The 20,474-nt window shown below is 35.9% G+C and overlaps 1 protein-coding gene across 1 annotated transcript in view; it reads left to right on the forward strand.

Annotated features, from left to right (window-relative positions):
* Positions 1 to 20,474, forward strand: part of ADGRB3 (adhesion G protein-coupled receptor B3) — a 785,278-nt gene that overhangs the window by 724,008 nt on the left and 40,796 nt on the right. Inside the window, exons 20-25 of the mRNA XM_061207676.1 lie at positions 4,446 to 4,596; positions 7,258 to 7,327; positions 9,891 to 9,957; positions 12,812 to 12,897; positions 17,230 to 17,328; positions 17,654 to 17,825. Coding sequence (XP_061063659.1) covers positions 4,446 to 4,596; positions 7,258 to 7,327; positions 9,891 to 9,957; positions 12,812 to 12,897; positions 17,230 to 17,328; positions 17,654 to 17,825 — 645 coding nt within the window. The remainder of the gene's footprint in view (positions 1 to 4,445; positions 4,597 to 7,257; positions 7,328 to 9,890; positions 9,958 to 12,811; positions 12,898 to 17,229; positions 17,329 to 17,653; positions 17,826 to 20,474) is intronic.

Consider the following 20,474-nt stretch of genomic DNA (forward strand, 5'->3'; position numbering starts at 1 on the left):
TTTCAATATTAACATTGTGACATCTGATTTTTGCTTATTAACATTTGCTTAGTATAGCTCTTTCATCTCTTTATCCTCAGTCTTCCTGTGTCATTGTGTTTGAGGTCCCTTATAAATTCATTACTGGATTTTTTTTTTTTTTATCCAGGATAAAAGTTCTTAACTTTTAACTAGTGAATCTAAAGCATTCCCATTTATTGTAATTCCTGTAGTTTGGAATTATTCTTATTCTCATTTAATTTTTCTATGTATTATGTTTTCTAGTTGTCCTTTTGCCTACCTTTAATTGGACTGATAGATTTTTCTTAGTTCAATTTTTCTACTATTTTAAAAATATATTATTTGTTTCCACCTTTTTTTGGTTACCTTAACATTGTTAACATAAATGTTCAAACATGTTTTTCTAACATCTAGAGTTGATCAGTATCTGAAATATTCTTGCAGACCAAAAAAGAGGCTTCAACATACTTTTAAATTCCCCTGCTCCCTTGCAACTTTTATCTCTCACTTTTTAGCCCTCATTGATAGTATTTTGAATTATATATCCAAGTGGCTATATAATGAATATATATTTTTAATTTTTAATAAGCATTTATTTAGACTTAACATATTTTAATATTGATATTCATGAGACTTCTTTTGTCTCACTCCCTTCCTCTGGATTTTTTATTATTATTGGTTTTTATTGTCTAGCAATTCTTTCAGAGAGAATCTTAAGGTAGTAAACTTCAAAGTTCATTTCCATTCTAAAAATGTCTTTATTTCTGCCTCTACTTGAATAATAGTTTTGCTGGGTGTAGAATTCTGCAAAGTTATTTTCCCTTAGAATGTTGAAGATAGCCTATTGTCTTCTTATATCCTGGGCTGCTCACAAGGAATCTGACGTCAATGTGATTCTTATTCCTTTGTAAGTAATCTTTCTTTCGATTCTGACAGCTTTTAAGATTTTCTCTTTATTCTTGATGTTCACAGATTTCATCACAGTACATATTGGTGTGTGTGTGTGTGTGTGTGTGTATCTGTCTTTCAGCTAGCGGATCTTTAATGTTCTGAGAAATTTCCCCATAATATTTCTTTAAAGGCTTCCTCCTCCCCAAATTTTCTCTCTTTTTTTTCTTCCAAAAATACTTTTAAACAGATGTAGGAACCTCTGTATCATCCATATATCTTAAATCTCCTACTTTCCATGTCTTAATCTCTGCTCCTAATGGGTAGCTTTGGGCTTGGTATTCTTCATTCCTCCCTCGTCAGCTTTCTGTTTTTCAGGCATTTCTCACAGTACCTAGTCTAACACAGTTTACATATCTTTTCTTTCCAGTTATTTTATGCAACATTTTCTGTTGTCCCTATGGATTTGTGATAAAGAGTGTACGTGAAGGTTATAGGTATAAACTGTCCTCAGTTTGCCAAGTTAAATACCTTTCCAAGTTTTGTAATATTTGTCAACAACACTCTTCATACACAAGCAGGACCAAATTGGGTCTGACAGGGAAGGATGAGCCGAAGAAGTGGATGACGAGCTTGGGGAGCTAGTGAGTCTTGTGCTTGTAGTGGCAAAAGCTGTGAAGACCCAGCTATGGTGGAGTTGAGAGCAGACACACACCGGCTGAATAAAGACAGGGTGTGAGAGTGTGGAGGTCACCACAGAGGGTCCGGTGGCAGGAATAATTGAGCAAGTGACAAGACGTGAACATTGACAGAAAAGGAAAATCAGAGTTTTGAGTTTATAAGTGGAAAAGTCCCCAGTCCTGTGGGGATCCAAGGATGGATGATCTCTGTGGGTTACAGATGTGGGATTTAGGTTCTGTGGAAGAAGAATCAGAGAATCCTGAGCCCCAGACTTAGAGTGGCCACCTTCTGGAAACTGATGGGACAAATGTGAAAATAACAGACTTTATTTGAAAATTTCTATTTATAAAAGTTGTACTTTAAAAGACAGCTTAGCAAATATAACACATCAGTAGAAAAATCAGCGTGTATTTCATGAACTGCATATCTGAGTATACTGATCCTTCACATGATAATGAAGCAAAATGTAGCTCCCTCTCTCTCAGCATCATAGGGTTTTGCTGTACCCTTCGTACAAGATTAGTTTCATAACTTTAGACCTCTTTAGTCCACAGATACACCTTTCTTACGTTGAGACAGCTTAATTCCATACTTGGAGCACTTTCTAGATGTATATGAATTTCATCTGATCATAGTAGAATGCCACCACCCATAGAAATAGGTCTTACTTCTCTCATTACTGTATATTCCCCACACATGTTGTGGCCATATTATTGTCCGGAGAGACATGAATTCTCGAAATATAAATGTCAGTAACCCCAAATTATTTGTATTTTGTGTATTTCAATTTACATTAGAATTAAAGGGAGTCTCAGAAATCCCAAAGTAACAAGCATAATATAGCGAGAGCAAATTAAGTCACTGTAGTGAGACCTTGAGCATTTTACTACTTCTTACAAAATTTCAGTGCCTCTAGCACGTATCATTTAAACATTTCAACATTTTGCATTGTTTCATATAACCCTGTACTGATAGTTTATAAATCAATAAACACATAAAACTGAGAGGAGACGACCAGTTGGAAGGAAATGACAGGTGAATTAGAAAGTGTAACTAGTCCAGGGATTGAATGGAAGGGTTATCTTTGAAATTCAAATCGGGATCAGGGACCACAGATCAAGAAGGAGCAAAGTAATCAGCCTCCAGATGTTTAAACTTCAATGTGGAAAAAAGTCTGTGTCTCAAGTACAGGAGGAATCACAGTTGGTTAAAGCTCCTACATTATGGCTCAAACAGGAGTAAAGGGATGAGGAAGAAGGTGCTGGAAATCCATGACTTTCTCAGACTGAAAGTTATCAATTTCTTTATGGATTGCTTTTTTTTACTTTTTATTTTGTATTAGAGTTGATTAACAATGTTGTGATTGTTTCAGCAAAGTGATACAGTTATACATATACATGTATCTATTCTTTTTAAAATTATTTTCCCATTTGGGTTGTTACATAATATTGACCAGAGTTCCCTGTGCTGTACAGTAGGTCCTTGTTGTTTATCCATTTTTAATACAGCAGTGTGTACATGTCAGTCCCAAATTCCTATCAATTTTGTAAGAATAAACTTAAGTACCAAGTAGATTTAAGTACCACATGAAATAAGGAATCCCGTGCTGAAAAATGGTAACAGCATTTTTAGCACTACTTAAAATAATGATGATTATACTCATAATCGGTTAAGCAGTTGCCATCTGCCTAACACAGTCCTACTCAGCGTCTGTACATTATCCCTCCTCATTAAAACAACCTGGTGAGATAAACATGGTAAAGTGTTTTTTTATATGATTAAAAGAACTGAAAAGCTAAATTAACATCTGGTGAATTTCCAAAGAATAAACAAATAATTTGAATAATTTGGGTTAAATTTTTTTTTAAGATATTCTACTATAGTGGATCGGATTGGAGATGGGAGGATGGGGATTGTAGTTTTATTTCTTTGTTATGAGTTTTTAGTGATTTTTTTTGTAGCTCTATAAGTTTTGCTTTTTTTCAATTTTTGGAAACAGCAAGACTGAAACTGAGAAAGGAAGAAATTAGTTTGGTTACTGGGACTGGTTTATAAAGACTGGCATTTTAACAAGATTTACACAAAGAAAATTATACCAGTAGTGAAGTAAGTAGCAGCCTTTACCAAAATGAAGCCGCTCATCTTTGCAGACGAGTCACAAGTAACTAATGGTGGCACATTTAAGTGATTAAGTTGCACAAAGAAAAAGATCTCTGAAATCATGGCTGTGTACTGCCAGTGACTTGGTTAGCTTTTCAAAATGATTTGATTAGGATACACATTATAGTGTAATAACACAGAGCAATGTATTAAGTACTTTGAAATACGTATGCTATTTTCTTCTAGGCTATTAACCAGACCTCATTTTGTACTTTGCTCTTACACCTTGAATATCACACTTGTATAAAAAAGCATAGTAATTTTTTTCTTTTGAAAGGCTGTGGCGATATAATCTTAACATCAACAGATAATACAACAAAGCATTATTGGTTAAAAAGGAAGGATAAAGAATGTACCAAAAAGAATTATGCAAGATGTCTGTAACTTAAATTAACCCAAAGAAAGGATCATTCCCATAATTATGTTTCAAGAAAAAAATTCAAGTAAAGTAGTAATTTAAATCTCCCTTGAGTTTAAATTTACATTCAGGCTTCACCTCATAAAATGTTGAACACACAAGTGGAATTAGGACATTTTTTTCTATCATAGATAATGCACAGCATAAAGACTCCAGGGTTTCTAATTTCTGTAAATAATTACTCTGTCACAAAGCAGAGGTAGATATTTGAAGTAAAAGCAATGAGTTGGAGATTAACAACCTTCTGAAGGACACGTGATGCCCGCATATTAAGTGTGAGTCTTTTCTGTTTCCACAGAGCATCTGTACAACCACCACTGCATTTTTGCACTTTTTCTTCCTGGCTTCATTCTGTTGGGTTTTGACTGAGGCGTGGCAATCATATATGGCTGTAACTGGAAAAATTAGGACGCGGCTTATAAGGAAACGCTTTTTGTGCCTTGGATGGGGTAAGCATATTAATATTCCATTTTGTGCTCTTGTTAAAATGACCTTGAACACTTCTGTAATGAATGAAGCTGGAGAGTGTGATTATCCCCAGGCTACTTTGTCTAATTTGATATGTGGAAGTGGAAATATAGGAGGCTGATCATATTTGAACATTCTTTGAGTGTTTGGAACTTGAAAAAGGAATGAATATTAGATGATCACGTAGCTGGTCGGTTGATAATCAATAGTGCCCACGTAGTAGGAAATGAGACCTGAGGTATCTACAGGCAGGAAATCAAAGTGTTCTCTACTAATAGGTTCTGGAAACACAAAATGTCTTAAGATGTTCAGGGCTCAAAGCATGATGTTCTAGTCATGTACACTAACCATGTACTATACTCCCCACAAGAAAACTCTGAGCAGTCCATTTCAATAGAGCTATTCGCGTCACAGGAGAAAGCTGTTCAGACCATGAATGAAACCTCATGGCTAGTCCATGGGGTCCTCAAAGGAAACACAGAATTGCTGACGGGCTGAGGATGAATTAATTCTTCTTTAGGAAAAGTTTCTCTCACATTGACTTATGAAATGGACATCTGGAAGACCTATACATTTCAAAGGACCAATTCTAATGTTTAATTGGAATTAATAAATTGGTTTAATTATAATTAATTAATTAATTAGTTTAATTCACTTAAGAAACTAGTTTTAGGAAAAAAAAAACAGGATTTTGTCTTATTTGCCTTTAAGTTTCAAAAGACCTGCACTAAAAAAAACTGAGGAATTTTGGACCAAATATATAACAAATGCCTAATGTACCAGAAGACTGGAGAATAGGATGCTAGAGGGACCCTGAAAAATTACAAATAAGTGGACTTATTACCATACCCGAATAATTCATGCTGGAAAAAATAGGACCAAGAACACGAAGATTATCCATCAGTTTTCAGCTAGGGGATGTCATGTCTGCACAGGGAAATGGGAAAACCATTAAGAAGAGATTGGAGTATGTAATGTACTTAACAGTTTCTTAAAATTTTTGTCTGGATTTCATGTTATAAAGACCCTCTAAAGTTGAATCAGGAATTGATTTGGTCCAAGAACTATAGTATGCAGGGAAATGAACACTTTCCTTGAAGTATAAAGAGTAGCAATTTTCAGGAAACTTAACTACCTTATTTAACATCATTACCAAAGATGATATTGAGGAGAAGGGTGCACAGCTGGTCTCCAGGATGACAGCTAATATTAAACTACTCTGGGTAGCAAAAAAGCTAAACCAATGGTTCTAGACTGTCAGGAGGTCTGGGAGTGGGCAGAATAGTGGCATATGAGTTTCATGATGGCAAAGTGCAACATAATAATTTAGAAAATTTTTTAATCTAAATTGTATGGAATGAAGACTATTAGCTCTTCAGCTAGGACCCAGAAGAGAATTTTTTTCTAACAAACTTGGTCTGGTTAATCAAAAAAGTCAACTATATGAAAAAGGAAGAAAAGAAGGAGAAGAAGGAGGACACGAAAGGGGGAGGAAGAGACATTATATATATAATTATATACATACATATATTTACAAATATATGTGTGTACATATATATATACAGAGAGATATATACATATACACATACATATAATATCATATATATGCAGAGAGAGAGAGACCAGCATTTGTTTAAAAAAACATGATGTGTCCCTCAGAGGTGGTCTTTACAGTTCCCATCATTTAAACCTCGTGAAGGAACGTGATGTCATTTGAAGATTCCCGGAAGAGAATAAGGAAAAATGATAGGAAGAAAGAAGATGGATGGAGGGGACACAGGAAGATGATTAGATGATGGATTTTTCAACCTGAAAACACAAACATGGACTTCCTGAAAAAAAGGCATGACCGGATAAACCATTAGGTTAGACTGAACCCCATTCGCCAAACACAGGGAGTTTCCATTGAACTTGAGCAAGGTAAGCGTGATTCATAGAAACATAAACTAAAAGATGTCAGGTCGGAATTGGTGCAGGAATGCAGGCACTTGAATGCCAAGAGGGACTAAGTATTGCCTGGAGTGATACCTACCTTCTTTTTTTTCATGAAGAAAAACTGGCATAAATTCCCTGAACTTTGTTCAGGATTGTTAAAGGAGGATGAGCAGGAAGCCTAAAAATCAATTCCTTGGGCCCTTAACCCTGTTCCTACATTCTTGTTATTATAAGTAAATCATAAAGAATTAAGTGATTTATTCTTTCTATCTTATTATAAGTACAACTTGATGTGAATCAATATGAGGCCAACTGAATGTTCCATTTCTGTGATATTCCATCACACCAGAACATCCATTTTTTGCCTTTCTGATTTTAAAAATATAAATTTCCTTTATAAGAGTGTAAACCCCTAGGGAAAAAAACAATAGATATACTAAATCTCTGTTATGAGTTTCCTTTAGACCCATGTCAAATGCGGTGGTAACCTAGCAACGTCAGAGAAATGCGCTGACTTAAAAACCCAGCTGTCGTACTCATGTTTTTGTACTTGGAAGAAATTTTGTAATGGAAACATACTTTATGAAGTGATTCATCTGAAGGTAGTTCCTCCAATTTCAGCACTCCAAGTTTGTTCTGGCTTTGCTTGAGCCAGTGTGCACAGTGGTTGTAGCTGAATGTGAAGTGTGACAATGCTTTTCTTGCAGGTTTACCAGCATTAGTGGTGGCTACATCAGTAGGCTTCACCAGGACAAAAGGATATGGCACTGATCACTAGTAAGTCCGTCCACGGTGATAAGTCTTGTTTATAATTAAGTAAATCATCAAATATGCTTCATTAGTCTTGGCTGGCACTGCTGATGGCTTGCACTTTATCATTGAGTCATTAACAGTGGTATAAGTCACATTACTGAGGAATGATGTAAGTGGCTTAAATGCACAAAAGTTAGACATTAAATGCTGCAGGACTATTCAGAATTCTTGTTTCAGTCTCCCATTTCTTTGTAAGACCCGTGTCCTTAATTTCTAAAATATTTCAATATTTACTTTGCATGTTCAATCTCAGATACCTTTTTTAAAGAACTGGATAAACCTTGACATGTTTACATTTTAGAATATGATTCCGATCTGAGCTTCTGATTCACAGATGATGGTATATACTGGTAGCCACCAAATTATGTCACGTTAGTTCAAGTTTTGTTGCTATGTTAAGGTAATGCATATTGGAACCTGTAGGTCAGGGACTCAATAGACTCCACACTAGAAAATTCCTGGGCTATGGAAGAAATCAGAAGGGAGAAAAAGGGATGTGGCATCAGCCCACCCTAATCAGAGCTGGAATACTGATAACATTCTATGAGAGAATTTGTAAGTCAAGACTACATTTAATATTTCAAATGTAAAACAATGCACTTTCATATTTTACTTCATCTGCTCTTTCAAGTTGAGGAGACAGTAGAGAAATGAGGAAAGAGATGTGCATCTTATTAGAGGCTTACGTCTTAAAGGGAGATGTCCTGTTTAACTGTGCTCAGGTTTGAGATAGGAATCGTTGCTAATGAAGCCCTCCAGTGGGTACATCCAACTGGAGAGTGTGCCAAAAGACACCACTTCATCTGCCACCCAAAAGAAACCTCCAAAGAATTGCAAGAACTCCTGTCATCAGAGCACTTGCTTTTCTTATGCAATCTACAGTACGGGAGAAACTCCCTGGTAGCATATGCTGTAGAGCAGTCCTAGTACAGCGCCACTACCTTTAAGCTATCGCTTTTCCCAGTGGCATGCCTCTTTTTGCAGTCCTAGTACAGCGCCACTACCTTTAAGCTATCGCTTTTCCCAGTGGCATGCCTCTTTTTGCAGTCCTAGTACAGCGCCACTACCTTTAAGCTATCGCTTTTCCCAGTGGCATGCCTCTTTTTGCAGTCCTAGTACAGCGCCACTACCTTTAAGCTATCGCTTTTCCCAGTGGCATGCCTCTTTTTGCAGTCCTAGTACAGCGCCACTACCTTTAAGCTATCGCTTTTCCCAGTAGCATGCCTCTTTTTGAAAGGCACCATGTTGGGGACATGGAAAGAAGTAGGATTATATATGGCACAGTTCCAACTTTCAAGGAGTGTATGATTAACAATGAATGCAATACGATGAGGAATGTATCAGTTTGAAGATGAATTTACACAAAAATGCAGTAGAAATTGAGTGGCAGTCTCAGGGACACCAAACTGAAGCGTTCTATCAGACTAAGGGCTTTTTCTCCAGGTATTTTATTTTTAAAATAGGTATTAAATCGTCGACCTCAAAGTGGGAAAGTAGAATTTTACCTATCTGCTGTTATGGCCAAGGAGCAATAACTAGATGCAGACTTTGAATCCACACACATGCACGCACGCACGCACGCACTGATTTACATAGTAACATTCACCTTATTAAGTGTATATAATTCTGTGAGTTTTAACAAATGCGTAAGTCATGTAACCACCACCACAACCAATATAGAAAAGTTCTTAAAAGAGAGAGAGAACAGTTATTGTTAATTGTTGATTGTTGGTCATTTTGGAGGCAGTCTGCTGATTCTGGGGACTGAGAAATAATATGGAAAGGGTCAGAGGTCAAAGGCAAGTGTGTGAAATGGTGGGCGTGACTGCATCAAGAGGACCTCTTGACGGCCCTCTGCTCTGAGAGAATGAGTCTTTTTACCTAAGCGGTTACCATGTCTCTATCAATGCAAACCTGCATCTCCTGGTGAATCTAGTAATTGAAACAAACACAGCTGTATTTATTTTTATTCAAAAGCTTATCTTCAGTGATTTTTTTAGTAGTCTAGGAAAAAGTAAAATTAGAAGGAAAAAAAAAGCATGCAAAATGTTGATTATCCGTTCTTTGCAATGATGGCTTTTAAACCAATGTCTCCCACTATCTCAATGGCCTCAAAGAGGAACAGGTAAATGGCACATATAAGACTCTAAAAACACGCTGTTCTTGCTTCAAAGTATATTTGAAAAATTCCATAATGGATGTAAAGCAGCATTTTACAAAACTTAATCGTCACCTTTGTACTGAAAGTCAGTATAAAAATCTCACTGCAAGAGTAATTTGTCTAGAATGTTTTAACTGCCCGACAGTAAGACCTTATAATCAAAGCATCTTTTCTGTGAGAGGTATATAGTATTTCTTACTCATGAAGTGCTCTAATTTTAGCTTTTTCCCACATCTTCTGTGCTATTTTTTTTTTGAAACTACAAACCTTTGAAATATGCCAAAATTCCGAGTTATTTGTATCACACTTTAGTGGTTTAACCCTTATCACTAATTTTTGTTAGTTTTTATCTGATGTTATTTTCAGCTGCTGGCTCTCCCTTGAAGGAGGACTTCTCTACGCTTTTGTGGGACCCGCAGCTGCTGTTGTCCTGGTAAACACCGAAATCAACTTAGTTTGTTTTCTTAGCAAAGGAAAGCTACCTCGTTTCCATTAGAGCGACACTTCCGTATTGTGTAGAAATTTTAAAGTTCAATGAATCGTTGCTTAAACTTGAATGTTGACTGCTATTCAGTCCTTTATTACGCTAAAAATATTCTTATTTTGAAGGCTGAAGAATATCAAACGTGGGGGTGTGGGATTTCTCTTACAGGAATTTCACATTTGTGACAAAGTTTAAGTTTTGGTAAATTCTTCCTCATTAATGTATAGAATTTCATCATTATTATTTCAGCTTCATACTACTCTGTATGAGCTACATAGTTATTAAGATCTCTTAATAATAACTGTGGCTGATACCAAATGGCAACAAGAAAATATATGTTCGTGGGTCAAAGTTTCTTAGCCTCCGTGCTGCAGACATTTTGAGCTGGACATTTCTTTGTTGTGAGGCTGTCCTGTGTATTTATCAGCACCCTTGGCATCTACCTACTAAATACCAATAATACCCTTCAGTTGTTAACAATCAGAAAATGTCTCCAGACATTTCTCAATGTTCTCTGGGGGCAACATATCCATATGTTATGCATAAGGTTTACAAATTTTTCTTTTCTGAATCAGAAAATAATTCCTTTACATGTTTGTTTATAGGAACATGAAAATTTCCCACTACCTGCCTTTCTTTCTCTCTCTCTGAATTTATTGATTACAAATCTTTCTTGCCTAATAAATCTTTGAAAAATGTTAGAGAGAAAAGAAAAAAATCTGAATTAAATACAAAGATCCATTTCGCTGTACAATTAGATTTCTAATTGAAAAGTTACCCTTTGGTTTCTTGAACGATTCATTCAATAAATTGGAAGCTAGCGATATCTTTCTTAATAACTCTGCATGACTTTTCTTCCTTTAAAGCTTGTTCTTCCGCCTCTAAATTATAACAGAGAGCAGGAACTGTTTGTGATTCACAAGAAAAAGAAAATCTAGGCATGAGGGTTAGAAGAGCATAGGGAAAATGAAACTATTGCACACATTTTTGTCTGCTGCATTAAATTTTTATTTAATCAATTGAATTATTTCCCTAGGCTACTAGGTTAACATACCTATAACCGGAAAATGAAGAAACAAAAAGTATGTGTATAATTGAAAGATAAAAGGTCTTTGGAGTGGTGATGAATTCCCTCATGATTAAATTGTAGATTAATAGAATCCATGGAATACACTTTTTTTTTTAGTTCAAATAATAGACGTACAAAGATGAGTAACTCTTTCTCTTGATCAAATGGTATCTTGTAAGGAAGCTATGAAGAGTGACACCTAAGTCCTTACCTAACAGGTGCTTTGGATCTTCCTTACACCAGTAATTCAGTAGATTTCAGCTTTATGTTCCGTCTGCCCAAAGCATATTGGAGAAGTGGAAGTTTCTTTTTTTATTAACTGATCATCCTGCTTCATTTAAAACAGAAGTTTTGTGAACTACTAGTTTCAGTGTAAAGGCTTCACCATTTGCATTGGGGGTCGCACCAAGATTCTTTTGACCATGGAGGGTGAGGGACAGGAAGGCAAAAAGGAGAAAATATTTTTCCTTGATTATCTATCTTGGTTCCAGCATTGTACTGGATTCCTTTATCAGGAAGCACTGGTAGGTTAGAGAACCGGGGGCACTTAGAATAAAGCTGCTACATATAGACCACAGTGGGGCTTCCCTGTTGGTCCAGTGCTAAAGAATCCACCTTACAATGCAGGGGACGTGGGTTCGATCCCTGGTCAGGGAGCTAAGATTCCACATGCCGCGGGGCAACTAAGCCCGTGTGCCACAACTACTGAGCTCTCGCGCCTCAACAAGAGAGCCCGCGTGCCACAACTACAGAGCCCATGCAACCTGGAGCCTGCGTGCCACAGCTAGAGAGAGAAAACCTGCACGCGGCAACGAAAGATCCCGCATGCCTCGTGGAAGATCCCGTAAGATCCTGCATGCCGCAACTAAGACCCGACGCAGCCAAAAATAAATAAAATAAATAAATAATAAATAAATCTTTTTAAAAAAATAGACCACAGCAATCTCTACAACTTTTTACAATTTGACTTGAGAAAGACAAATATGTGTGATTTCATTTCAGCTGTTGTATGCAAAAGACCTTTTGAGTGGATGAGAGAGTCTTGGAAAATGTTGAGAAGTGTTCAATAGAGCACATTGTAAAAATTAGTGTTAGTGTACATCTTAAAGGATGCTGCTGAGTTGAATAGGCTTTCTCCTTTGTCTAGAAAAGCATGGTGCATTAAAATGCTCCCCACCTCATGGGAGAAATAGCTGCACACTGTGTAGAATTGAGGCGTTCTGTTCTCCCAGCTGGGAGCAACGACAAATCCTTAGCACCTTTGGATGCCAGGGCTCAACCTAGCCACACACTGCGAGACAAAGTCTTTTGATTCCCAGGCATAGGGTAAAACTCATTAACCAATTTATTTTATTCAAGGATGACTCAGAGAGAAGAATGCCAGCTTGGCATAGTATGGCAATTTAAAAGTTCGGCAGTTGAATGTTAATTTCCTCAGTGTTAGCTGCAAAGCATAGAAATTAAATGTGCTTAATGCACTTTAAAACATTAAAGTCACACACCTTTCCAACTCATGAGAATCCTTTAAGAGACAGACACTAACACCACTGTTAAAGTGTCCTGTTTTCCTTTACACACTTGTAAAATATTTGAGAAGTTCTTCCTATCACTACCATTGTTGAGTATATAATTCTGCCAAGGTTGTGAATGGATAAAAGTGGGTTTTCAGGAAAAATCAGGGACCTGATTCCCTTCAATATCATTGAAAGGCCAACCTTTGTTTCTATTTGACAGGTCAACATGGTGATTGGCATTTTGGTATTTAATAAACTTGTTTCAAGAGATGGGATCCTAGATAGAAAGCTGAAACACAGAGCCGGGTAAGCTGCAACTGGTGGATTTCGAAGGGTCTTTACCAGTGCGTCCCATACTCCAATCCCAGGTCACCGACTGCATTGGACTGTGCCTTGAATTTTGTTCTTGACAAACTGGTGTGTATGGTAGATTCTGCCATTCAAGTTTCCAATGGGCTATTCCTAAAGAGGTGTGACCAAAATCTGAAAATAATTAAAAAGACCATTAAGAAAATCTGGATTTGTTTGTGCATATTGCCTGTTTGTAAGATAAGAAGATTAAGTATTAAGGCTAGCCTTGAAATGCTTGTCCTTGGGTGAGGGTTTCCAAAGACCTCCTAGTTTTAGTCACAAAGGACAGGAGGGTAGATTGAACATAATTTCAGTATGGGACACAAGAGAATCAGGACAAGCAAACCTTAGGAGGGCAAAATATTACATTTTCTTTGATTCATTGTATATATCAGAAAAAATCTTCACTTGAAATAATCACTTCTGAAACACTATTCTTATCATATGTATTCATTTTTATGACATGTTCACTATAACTTGCTACAAAGAGTTACTCATAATTGTCACTTGCACATTTTAACCACTTATAAAATTTTGAAAAGCATCTCCTTTAATTTTACTGTCATTGTAATATCACCATATCTAATGACTTAATAACATTTCATGAGCAGGTTGATAGCAGCTTTTTAAGGTTATATTGTTAGCTCATATAAATTTGTAAAAACTTGAATGAAATATTAATGCCTTTGAATTTCCCTTTGTATCATTTTTTTATAAAAAGTTTATAGCTTTCTCCTTTCTGTTTGACTGTACTTTCATTCAAAACTTAACCCTTAATTGTTCTCATTTCATTAATAATTTATGTATTATTTAATAGGCATAGTATTTTATCACTGACTGGTGGGAATTTCAAGTCCTTTGTGTATTTATAATCTATGTAATGATTTATAAGACAAGATAGTCCAGGCATTTTTTTTCCTAGTAAAAGGCTAGGTTTAATGGCTTTCAGTATAAAGTTGGATATCATTCATATCAAGCATTAGAACTTGCAGTGATGAATATAAACATCATTGGAGGCTCCTTTCTGAGGGGGAATCACTTCCTATCTAGAGACTGTCTTCACTTCAGATGAATCTCTAAAGCAACTTGAAATAGGCAGACTTGAACTTGTACAGACACTGAGCTTTCTATACCATGTGAACTTGAAACTGTCACACTATTACTCATTAGTCTGACGTATGGTTAGAATTGGAGCAATAGCTACTTCAGTTATTTCTTGCATAGATTAATCATGTTAGAATAAATTGTTCATATTGGGTACTGGATATAGAAACTCAGTTCTGCCACTAGTGGTGTAGACTTGTATAATTATTGTTTTTAATTGGGGGGTGGAGTGGGTTAGTGGTTAGGATAAAGCTTTAAAATAAAAGAGAAAACCACACTGAGTATTTAGCTCTGCAGTTTCCTAGCTGTGTGTGTCTTTGGGCATGTTATTTCATCTTTCTGCAGCTCAGTCTTCTCAACTGTAAAATGGGGATAATAACTCTCGCCTCATAATAGAGTCTATGAAATACAATGTGTATAAAACTTTCATTAGAATTTCTGGCAAATAGCAAGCACTCACTCAGCAGTTGGTGGCTATTGTTATGATGGGTGAAATGAAGAAACCAAGCTGGACAGCTTGCTTGCAAAGGACCCTGAACTTCTGTCAATCAAGCATCCATCATTCCACCATTCATGACACTGAAGTCAGAAAAAGAGACGAGATTATCAGAATGAGCTTAATGCTAAGGATTTAGTAAACTCAGTCAGAGTTTTTTTCTCATTTGATTATTTTATACATAACATCCAGTTTGATTCATATAGCTCTTTGAAAGAGATAACATAGGTTTAGGAGAAATGACAACATTGTCATATTATGAATTTAGAAATTATCCATTTCAATCTACATATTAATTTTTAAACCTTTATTTCTAAAAATATCATTAGAAGTTACACCTGTTTTAATGGAAAAACTGAGTCAAACAGTTTTTGGGTTTTTTTTTTTTTTTTTTTCTGGTACAAAGGCCACTCCTGGAGAAATAGAAATGACGTTAATACAAGTTATAAAAGCAGAATGCTTGTTGCTGTCCAAAGCAGAAAAACACTATTAACAAATTAATGACTCTAGGCTTAAAATCTTTTTCTATAATAGAAAACCTTATTTTAGCTTAAAGATTGAAATTTGCTTTCTATTCCAAAGTGTGATTGAATGTCTTTTTTAGAAGATATGAGTATTTGCAGCTAATTTTTAGTTCACAGAAAAGCAGTGGGGCCAGTGATAAAGACTTCAGTGAAGAACAAATAATCAGAATTATCTAAAGAAACATGGGGCAGGAAGCTAATTGATTAACTTAACAATTGATCTCCCTAATTGTAAATATTGACCATTTCAGTTTGTTTATATATATATATATATATATATATATATATATATATAATATATATATAAAACAAGTGTTTCTTTTGAAACATTATTATTTATTTAGAATCAAATATGGTACCAAGATGTTCCTCCTCCCATTTTATCTACTTCTTCTATCTATTTCCTTTCTTCTTTTATCATCAATTATTAGAAACTGCCAAGCATATAGTTTATGCTCAATAAAGATTTATAAAGGAATGAGTGAATGAATATTTAAATAATAGTACAATAGTTTGACAAGTTTTGTAATACCCAAACTAGATTAACTTTTTCTAATACATAAAGTGTATTTACCAAGGGGGAACTTATTGCAAATATCAACACATATAAAATGATAGTTGGAAAGAATGAAAACAAGATACAATGACATGTGTCTATTTAGAACATCTCAAGTAAAATATTTTATTTTCTCTTTTTTTTTTTCTGCAACGGAACTTTCTCATCTACCGTTTTAAAGTATATATTGTGGAGACCACTGGTCTAGGCATTCTTCTGGGAGCAGTTTCACACACACCGGTCATTGGGGCATTCATGAACCAAACTGGGTAGACTATTATTACTTCTTATTTGGAAAAGTCTGGACACCTGTGGCTAGTACATATGCCCTGGGTTGAAACAGTAAAGTGAAAGGTTTAGACTCATTCTCCACCCCCATATCTAACTCTGAGAGCTTTGACTTTTCTCAGGGGATCTATGGATCAATTTACTCAATAGCTTCCAGATTTATCATCTCATCCAAGTGCAATTCACCAGTGAAGGCACCTCTTTGAAAGAAACCAGACTTTCTGAATTAGGAGCCCCTTATGACTTTCTCTGTTCTGCCATTTTTATTTTACACATGGTAATACAGGCCCACCACAATATTATTTTTATGAAAAACCTACTGGGCAAACCTATATTTTAGACATAAACGTCACATGGGAATGGACAAGAGACCACAGAAAATTATTTCAAAGTGTTTTGAAATTTGATTCAAGTAATTCTTTTTGTTTTTTCCTAAAACGATAGGGTTCTAAAAACCAGTCATTTTCAAAGGACTTTTTTCTAAAGAAAAATGTGTCAAGTTTTTCTATGTAGTGTGACTTTGCTTCTATGAGATAGTAGATTGAATCTGAATTTACCTGCAATATCCTCTAGACTTGAATAGACCATTTAAAAGCTATTAGGTTGGAGTCTATGACAAAATGTGCAGAAAGAATATTTTGAACTTGGCGACTATGTTAAATGTGTTTTATTAAAGCAGAAAACTATCACTCTTTTTATTATCAACTAATATTTCATCAAATTTCATCAGCCCCTATATTCAGATCATCCTAAAATACAGACAGTACATTGATGCTATAAGAAATTTCCAAATATGAATATGTTGAGATAAAAGCTACATCTTCCACAAATGACTAAAAGCCTAAAATATATAGCTCCCTATATTGGACTTCTGAGATACATGTGTACATTTCAGAAGGGTTTAATTGATATTATGTGTCTTCTGTAAGTGACATTGAAAATCTTTGAAGCTAGGAATCCTTACCTGTTTGATTATCAAGGGTCTGAATAAAGGGTTTTCACTGTATGTCTACACAAACACATGCTTTTGTTTAACTCAGTGTATTGGGCAACTTTGATCTGTAGACACAAGGGCCATTTATGGTGTAAATGATGGAAATATGCTTCACATGTAACAAAGGCCCATATTATTAAGCGGTGACTGTTACAAAAATAATGTGTAGTGTAAATGCATCTTTAACACGACCGAGAGCATTCTTCTTTGATAAATATACTTTTCTGCATGAAATCGTATTTAAAAGCTAACTTGCAGTGGCAACTTTTTTTTTGGTGACAATTCAATATTTTGTTCTTTTTGTGGGTGTTCTGTTTGTTTGCAGTCAGATGAGTGAGCCTCATAGCGGTTTGACGCTCAAATGTGCCAAGTGTGGAGTAGTTTCAACAACAGCTTTGTCAGCCACCACCGCCAGTAACGCCATGTTAGTCCCAATCATTTACATCTTCTTGTGACAAATCTTTTACCGTGCATGTGAGAAAATGCTACGATGGAAAAAAAAAATCGTGTTTGCTAATATTAGAGCTAAGAGCATACTTAAATATTTATAGTTTGCAACGGCTTTTGTAACTATTGTGGGATTGTTTATCAAAAAATAAATAAAACTATCGAATGTTATCTGCTTTGTGGTTTCCAAGTTAATGTCTTGGTGCCACCTACAAGAATACTTTGTTGAACCGGGGTATGGTTATCGCCTGGGGCATACGTACGTGCAGCTACGTAATGTCGCTTCCTCTGTGTTCCAACAGGGCGTCTCTTTGGAGCTCCTGTGTGGTGTTGCCCCTTCTGGCTCTGACGTGGATGTCTGCAGTTCTGGCCATGACAGACAAACGCTCCATCTTGTTTCAAATACTTTTTGCCGTGTTTGATTCATTGCAAGGCTTTGTGATCGTCATGGTCCACTGCATTCTTCGGAGAGAGGTGAGAAAGATCATTCTGCAAGAGAGAAGAATGATACTTAGAGGAGTATTTTCCATGTTAACAAATAGGATCTTTTCTTTTAATAACTTGATCTTCAGGTTAAAGCTGGTCTCCTCTAAAGACAATCGTTTGGGAGTGAACGCTAAAGAGAAATGCTAAGGCAAAATTCAAGGGGGCTCCTTGGACTCTGAAAGTGGCAGATTAAAACAGATGGGGTGATGCAAGGGAAAACGCAACCAGAGGTGCCAAGAGCCAGGGACAGTGGGTTCAAGAGAGGCTATGATGCAATCATAGGTGTAGATAAGAGGGTGGGCGGTGTACCTGTAAAAGGTAATTGCGATGGTATTTCTTAAACCTGTTCCTTAACTCATGCTTCTACACACAGCATAACCCCATTCCTCATACCTAACAGACTTTGTCTTAGAAAGAAAATGTTGAAGATGAACGAGGGGTTCTTTTGTCTCTGTACTAAGGTGCGGTTAAGGTTACTCAAAGGGGATGATTTTGATATGGATGTCAATGCTCAGAAAATACAAAAAATGGACACAGTGGAGCATGATTGGGCAGCAATTGTCCCCAAGGACTGTAGGTCTATAATCACAGCGTTTCTCCAGGTCCTGGTGAGGTTTGTTGGCAGCAGTGAAGGAAACAAGTAATCCTTCATGAGACACTAACCTGCACCAAATCCATCCAGATCAGTGATGGAGTTCAGACTTGAGTTGTTTAGGGATAAAATATTGTTTTCCAACTGGTGCAACAATTATTCTGAGTGCTTGCAAACACCAATACAGTGTTTACAAGGTTTATGAGTCATTTGAGCATTTACTCGGGGGACGGTGGTGACTAAAACACACAGTGACACAGTGCCATGCTAGTAATTTTGAGAAGATGGTCTCCACCGTCATTTTGCATTATCTAGCTTGTTTGAGAACTTTATTATGATGTGCACATTGCAAAAAGACACATGCGCATCTGAGTACACATCCCATAGCTTTCACAGTGATGAGTGAAGGTAAGCACAGGTTTTTACCTCATTTACCAGATGAGGAGAACAGTATTTCTGAGCTACTTTAGTATAATACAGATGTCAGCAATAAACCCACATGTGTATTCCAAGAACATCGTATGATGAAAAACAATGAAAACAGAAGAAGAACGACTTCACGTTGCAAGGGGAAGGGGGGATTTCATCATTTAAAAAATCTGATCTAGCTCTTCGTTACCAAGACATCACAAATTTCTACCTACAATATCAGCATTAAAAATCTTCCAAGTGTTGAATTTTTTATAGACCAAAGTTGCTTAAAAGTTAAAAAAGAAATTGAGCTATGTTCTTCTCCAACCATAACTATCCTGAGAGTCTTCTGTGTTAATGTTATCTCTAATATGTTTATGTAACAAAATTGTTCAAAGTGTGTAGACACATGGTACATTTTTGATTGACGATTAAGGATGAATAGTGTGGGCTGTAAGCAAGATCCATGATTTATCTGCATGAGATTTTCAGAAGATACTAATACTCTAGGTGTTAAAGAGGAAAAAATTGTCCCAACTCTAAATAAGCCTCTCCTTTTCTTCAGAAATAAGCTGTCTAAAAAGCCTTGGGCTATGATCAAAATATTCAGGTTTTAAAGTGACAGATATTTTGTTGGCTGATTATCAAAGTGGTGCTGCTTACATGAAGAAAAATATTTGGCACAAAAATTCAATTCCATCAGAACTTTCCCATACTTGCTAATTGGACTAATAATTATCAAAAACACGATTTAAGGGTAATTAAATCATATAATAAATGCTTCTGTTAAATAGGTGTCTGTAAATATATATTTTCTGTATTAATTGGGGATAAGAATATGGATATTGGCCCTGTTATTATTGCATTTTCAATGATTAGTTCAAATTGAATAATTTTATAGCTGATAAATTAATAGCAGAGTGTCATGTCTCTCGTTCCAACACTGAAATGGAAATTTGCATATCTAGTATTTTTTCATTGACCCTTAAAAATACCCTGTAACAGTGCTATAAATACACAGAGCAGATTTCAGTTATAGGCAAGTCTCTTTCAGAATTCCTCAGTGGAAATTGTTACTGAAAAACCAAAAGAACCCTGTTTAAATTTTGCAAATCCCAAAGACCACATCATAAGGATGTCTCACTGAGTTCATAGAAATTCTTTCTGACCTTCTAAATGTGTGTTGCCTGACACCAGCAATGGGTCTATCTTATATTACCTGTGATCACACTGCCCTAGCATTAACCACAGTTCAGGAGAATAAGGCATCTTTCCATATCCTGTGAACAAACATTTCATAAAAATAGACCAAAGCAAATAAACTCAATAGCTACCTGTAAAATATTGCATAATGACTCAAATCCAGTAATCTACTTGATAATCCCATAGGAGATGCTAAGAATACAGTTTTATCTCTACTGCTTTCTTCACTTTAAAATATTCTCATCACAATAATTCAAGATAATTTGTATGGACTTTTTCTTTCTTTCTTTCTTTCTTTTTTATTTGTTTAATATTTATGGTGTTCTTGCTGTATGCCAGCACCTAAGCTAAATGTTTATTTTTTTAATATTTATTTATTTATTATTTGTCTGTGCCACGCAGCTTGTGGGATCTTATTTCCCCAACCAGGG

The sequence above is a fragment of the Eubalaena glacialis genome, chromosome 12 (assembly GCF_028564815.1).
Source record: "Eubalaena glacialis isolate mEubGla1 chromosome 12, mEubGla1.1.hap2.+ XY, whole genome shotgun sequence".
Classification (NCBI taxonomy): domain Eukaryota; kingdom Metazoa; phylum Chordata; class Mammalia; order Artiodactyla; family Balaenidae; genus Eubalaena; species Eubalaena glacialis.